The 5,941-nt window shown below is 37.5% G+C and overlaps 1 protein-coding gene and 1 pseudogene across 2 annotated transcripts; both read right to left on the reverse strand.

The window, feature by feature from the left end:
* Positions 1-215: 215 nt before the first annotated feature.
* On the reverse strand, positions 216-1,824 carry LOC148187407 (perforin-1-like; annotated as a pseudogene). The gene is made up of 2 exons (XR_015778667.1): positions 1,803-1,824; positions 216-884 (listed from the first exon to the last, which is right to left on the reverse strand). The product of XR_015778667.1 is annotated as a perforin-1-like (transcript).
* Positions 1,825-3,759: 1,935 nt separating this feature from the next.
* Positions 3,760-5,049, reverse strand: LOC148187408 (perforin-1-like). The gene is made up of 2 exons (XM_088087394.1): positions 4,972-5,049; positions 3,760-4,399 (listed from the first exon to the last, which is right to left on the reverse strand). The coding sequence occupies exon 2, from the start codon at positions 4,383-4,385 to the stop codon at positions 3,999-4,001; it is 387 nt and encodes a 128-aa protein (XP_087943520.1). The 5' UTR covers positions 4,386-4,399; positions 4,972-5,049; the 3' UTR covers positions 3,760-3,998.
* Positions 5,050-5,941: the final 892 nt, after the last annotated feature.

A 5,941-nucleotide genomic window follows, 5' to 3' on the forward strand; every position in this document is an offset into this window, starting at 1 on the left:
TTTCAGCACTTTTTAAAGACATTGTCTTGTTCTTGGCGTCTGACGTTCTACTGCTCCATCTGGACCCAGAGTGTGCTCTGCATTCAAGCAGTGTGGTGCTATAAATACCCGAATGTTTTAGTTAATTCACATAATTGGTTAAACTAAATACAAATTGGTTTACCATAAAAAAAATCATCATTATTTTATTTAGTGACATTATTAAACAGTAAGACTTTGCTTTTTGTAGTGAAGGTTTATTTGTCTGTGACAAACAGGGCAGCAGGGTTGCTGTTAATGATACAGCATATAGAGAGACTGGAGTGAATCTTCACATGTTGGTTTAATGAAGATCTTTCTGGGTAATCTGAATATTGACAAGAAGACTCAGAGAACCTACCTCAGTCTCTTAAAACCACACATGAAGACAGAATCATACTGTCATCAGTACAGGTACATAAATACTGTAATGTCCAAAAGTCACATAGTATGCCCTTTTTTAACCAAGAGTATAGGAGTAATGGAGGCTCCGCCTTTCTTCAAGAAGCAGTTGTGCTGATGGGTTCCCACCTTGATCTGTCTCTGGCAGACTCCCAGCAGGTCATCGAAGACATAGTCACTGTCATGAACCTCGAGCCTCAATACGTCGTTCTGCTGGGCCTTGAAGTGGTTGAACTCCTCCTCCCACCAGGGGTTTTGGGCGTTGTTGCGAATAGATGTTTCACCCAGATTGGCTGAGCCACAGTAAACCTTGACGTAACCGTCTGTGGTTCCCAGGATGTTGGAGGGAAGATTGCTGGCCCGCAGGTTAAACACCTTCAGCTGGGCATCAGCCGCAGTCAGGCTGCACAGAACCAACAGGAGGAGGAGGAGCGGACGACCTGAGGCCATGGCTTCACAGGAGGCTGCGGAGGAGGACCAGCAGCATTTTAATCTGGGAGCGCAGATTTACACAGCAGTGCACAGCACACTAATACTGTCACATACCGTTTACCAAGGTGAAGGAAGGTATAAAAGTATGAAAAAATAGATACCAAATCTTCTTCATGTGCACCAATCGATGGCTTTTCAAAAGCATACATTTTTAAGTCTTTCTCTCAAAAATTGATTGTGTTCATGTTGTCAGTTTGTACATCTGCAACTGAGCTTGAGAAAGTCCCAGAAAGATGAAACCTTCCAAAACACATATATTAACATTCAAGATAATATTTGCTACAAAGAAGCATTAATTCAATATAATTCAAGCATGAATTCAATAATTAAAGACAGTAATGGAAAATATTACCAAACTAAAGGGCACAGTGGGACATTTATTACTTACGCAAGAAACCAAAATGACTTGAAAAGTTTATGAAATGTTGGACACAAGTTTTTAGTAAAGTAGGTTTTAGTAACAAAACTATTAAAACACCAAAAACAAAACAACAAAAACCTAAGTAGACAGAAACAATAACAAATCAACATTAAAAATAGGAGATACATGCAACTGAATGACATAAAATAATATTAAAATGAAAAAAAGAATAAGATATTTAATTCTGCATGAGTGGAGATATAAAATGATCATGCAATCATAATGCTGCTATTAAACGATAAGTAGAGTGAGCAAAAAATGGAGAATATAGAATGAAAAATTAGGTTATTTTTCAGTTAATGGTAAGCCAATTAAATTACTTTAGGGATATTTTTTCCCCACAATTTCTCTCTATAAAATGATCTATATTCTGTTTTCAGCATTTCAAATGCTTCTGGTGTGTTTTTTTTTTTCTTTTAAAGTTTTCTAAATTTGACATAATTACATAATTAATAATTAATGTACAAACCTTTGCAATTCATTTAAATCTTTGACTGCGTCTGTCCTGTGCAACATGCTATCCAAATACATGAACAAAACATCAAATCATTACAACACATTTAACACAAATGCCTGCTTGTGAGACTCAAACTAGCTTCATGAGAGGAGATGAAGACTGTAGATTTCTCTTCAAAAACATGCAAAAAACATCCTATAGTCTTACCTGTAGTGTTGATACCTTGTCTGCCACCATCATGTGTGCTGGTCCGTACGTTTTAAAGACCAGCAAACCTCATATCAGCTTTATCTCACCGTCCTACAACACACAGACAACACAGCCTGCTGCACTCCCAGCATTACATAATATGACAGAACAGAAACTATAAATGATTGATATAAATTGAAAAAGTTTTAGTTGTTTTCGTTTAACAGACAAAGTTTTATTGTGAATTCAATTCATTTATTATCTGTTTAGATTTTCTTCCAATTTGCTTCAGGAATAGTCGCCCTTCCAGGGAAATACAGAGGCATGTGTTTTGCTTTTTTCTCACCCAACTTGTTTTCTTATCATTTGTTATCCAGTTTATCAGCTGTGCTGCCCGGTAGTTTTCTGTTCACTTTAGAGGAAATCAGCAGCGTACAAACTGTCCAAATGTATATCAAAGGTTGGACAGGTTTGTACATGTGTCAAAACAGGTGCAGCTTTTAACTGTATGGATTCATTGTAGTTCCTGGGCTCTAGTGTTGTACGTGCTGCATTATTGGTCGACCTAAATGAAATAGAGCTTTCATAAATGTTTTTAGTTGGACATTTTTGGATTGTCTTTAGTCTCCTCCCCCTATTACATATTGCTACTTTAATAATTGCCTGCCTAATTTCTGCCTGCAAATGCTGATATCATACGAGATGGTACCAGGTCACCAGTGAATCTGGATGGCTGACTGTAAATTATAAGATTAAAGTTTAACAAAGCCAGTCACCCAGCAGGGAGATAGTACTGAAAATATGTGAGCTCATGCTTGAATTGGTCAGATTTTACCAAACACAACACCACAAGATTAATGAACACTTTCTACAAGGCCATCATCACACTAAACTCTGCACTGAAAAACACCCCCCATTTTGTTCAATAAAGTAGAATACGGGCATATCACATAGATGTGTGTAAGTCTGTGTGCACTTGAGAGTGCATGCATGTGAGCTGTACTAACTGTTTTTTTTTCTTCTCTCTTTGTTATTATGTATCTTGCATATTTTGATTGTGCTCAGGCAGTGTGCCAAAGTGAGAAAATATTGACTGAAGTTTGATGTGACCATACCTTTAGCATGGCAGTTGCAGCTTGGTGAACAAAAAAGTGTTATATTATAAAGAAATGCACCATGTGTGCACAGATGTGCCAATAGAGACAAAAAAGTCAGCTTATCTTGTAGCTCTTTGATAGCTACTTTACATCACATTTTGTAAACACTAACTGTAAGTAGCCTTCCGTGCAAACCTAAAACTGCCTTGACAACCACCTTTTTGCAAGAGCGTTCCCTAAAAACGCAAAGTGTTTTTAAGCATATGCTTCGATTATAGCAATGCAATGGCCAGCATGTGCTTGGGTGAAAACTAGCAGATGAGCAAGCTAGCTTAAAGCTGCATAATGTAGACAGCAGAAATCACTTTTCTTATGGTTGTCCTCATAAGTTGTTGTTTATAGATAATACCTGCTTGGGTGCGGCCAATCAGAGACCTTTCGCTAAAAACACAATGAATCCCAAAGTCTGTGCCTATTTTGCTAAAATAGACGGCACCTTCCACCAACAAATATGATGACTAATATAATTTAAAAATAATTTATACACAAACACGTCTAAAAAGTCATCAATCAAGTCAGGCTACTTGATTGACCACCTATGGACACTTTCCTCATACACATCTGTCTACAAGTTTTTTGAGGTGTGCATGAACCTCAAGGATCAAGTGACGGAGAACACACAGTTTTGTTTTTGCAGCAGAATTTATTTTTTGTTGACAACCTTTGAAACAGGGTAAAACAGCCAATGAAATAGTGCGTCAAAGTTACCAGATCAATGATGATGAAGTAAATGATTTTGACAAATCGTATCGCATTTGGGACAGAGAATCTCAGTACTCAGCCTATCAGGATGAAAACACTTTCATTTCCAGGTTGTGTGTTAAGATACATCAGATGAATCTATAAAGCCTCAATGACTGTCTCAGCTGAGGGTGTAGGTATAATGGAGGGTGCCACCTTTCTCCAGGAAGCAGTTGTGCTCGTGAGTTCCCAGCTTGATCTGACGCTGGCAGACACCCAGCAGGTCATCGTGGAGGTAGTCACTGTCGTAAACCTCGAGCCTCAGTACGTCGTTCTGATGCGCCTTTAAGCTTTTGAACTCCTCCTCCCACCAGGGGTTGGCATCGTCGTTACGGATGGATGTCGTACCCAGAGTTTGTCCGCCACAGAACACCTTGGTGTAGCCGTCTGTGGTTCCCAACAAGCCAGAGGGAAGACCGCTGGCCCGCAGGTTAAAGAGCTTCAGCTCTGACTGAGCCACATTCAGACTGCACAGCACCAACAGGAGGAGAGGAAGACGAGAAGCCATGGCTTCGCTGGACACTGTGGAGACAGGACAATAAATCAAGACTGTAGCATGCTGTAGCATCATTTCTGCTTCGTGGATCAGCACATATTTTTCATGGATAACAATGCCATAAAAGCATTTTGTCCAAAAATTTAAACTTTTAATATTGAACTGGGTCAAAATCCGTTTATATTTGTGATAAACACATACATGGGTGTCTTTTCTTTTACAATTGAAAAAAAATGTTGTATACTATATATTATGTTGAATGAATACTGCCAAAACATTAAAACCACTGACAGGTGAAGTGAAAAACATTTCTATAAAATAACATCTACTGCTACTCTTAGTATAGTTTAGTACTATAGCAAGAGTAACAGTAGATAGTTATAGTCTAAATGGGAACATTTGTGCAGTAAAGATCAAAGAACACAAATCAGTTTGAAGAAATGTAAAGTGACAACAGACAAACAAACAAACAAACACACAAACAAACAAACAAACAAACAAACAAACAAACAAACAAACAAACAAACAAACAAAAACAACAACAAAAAAACCTAAAACCTGAAAAGCTACAAGTAGAAGATTAGACGTGAAGTCTTACCTGCAGTCTGGACACCTTGCTTCTCACCTCTTTATCTCCTGTTCCAAGTTTTTAAGGTCAGCAAAGCCCATATCAGTTTGACGCCCCCCCCCGAAAAAAAATCTTCCATGAAACACTTATCAAAGCACAGCCTGCGACATTCTCAGCATTACGCAATATGACAGGAACCGAGTAACTTTCTGGAACAAGATCATGATCACCTCAAATTTGCTTTATTGGCATGATTAAATAAGTGCACTACTGTCAAAGCACAAGTTTTAAAATAAAAGAAAATTAATTGGACATAAAAGACAAGTTGGTTCACGTGTTAAAAAATTGGTGTCCAGATTGTATTTGATAATAAAACTTAAAACTGTACTCATACTTTTATAATAACAAGGAAAGCAGGACAGTATGTAACGTGAGAAGTGTTGCTCATAGTAATGAACCCTCAGAGAATAATCACTAACTCCACAGCTAACAGTGGATTTATGTTTCCTGTAACTCACTGCAACTTTATTGTTTTGGTATCCATCAGCGCTGTCTCCAGCAGTGCCGTCTCCAGCTGCTGTTTTCAGTGTAAAAGCTCTGATAAACTCTTTGGCAGTAAACATAGAGCTGATGGTGGTTTATAGATAGGTTTATTTTCAGTAGTCAGGCAGTTGTACTTCTTGGAGTCTGTCACAGTATACACTATTAGTATTGTAACCATCAGTTATAGCCTTGTACTGTTTCAAAAAGTTTAAAAAATTAGGAAACAAAAGTTTAAAAAGACAGTAAAATCATTGAAGTTAAAAGAGTGTCAAAAGCATGAAAATATAAAACACAAATCCAAAAGGAATGAAACTTAACATGTGGCAAGTTTGCTTCCATTTATAAATTAAAAGAAAAACACTTTTCATTAAAAAGTGTTGCTGATGAAACTTAAAAAGATGAACACTTTTTTGCTAATGTGCCATTTTTCTTATTCTTCAACAACTTTTTTGGGTTG

Source organism: Plectropomus leopardus, chromosome 14 (genome assembly GCF_026936395.1).
Source record: "Plectropomus leopardus strain MGB_pleo_1.0 chromosome 14, ASM2693639v1, whole genome shotgun sequence".
In the NCBI taxonomy this organism is placed as follows: domain Eukaryota; kingdom Metazoa; phylum Chordata; class Actinopteri; order Perciformes; family Serranidae; genus Plectropomus; species Plectropomus leopardus.

Bases quoted from the DNA above. Each gene is read 5' to 3' on its own strand.
- LOC148187408 (XM_088087394.1), bottom strand. From the start codon at position 4,385: ATGGCTTCTCGTCTTCCTCTCCTCCTGTTGGTGCTGTGCAGTCTGAAT.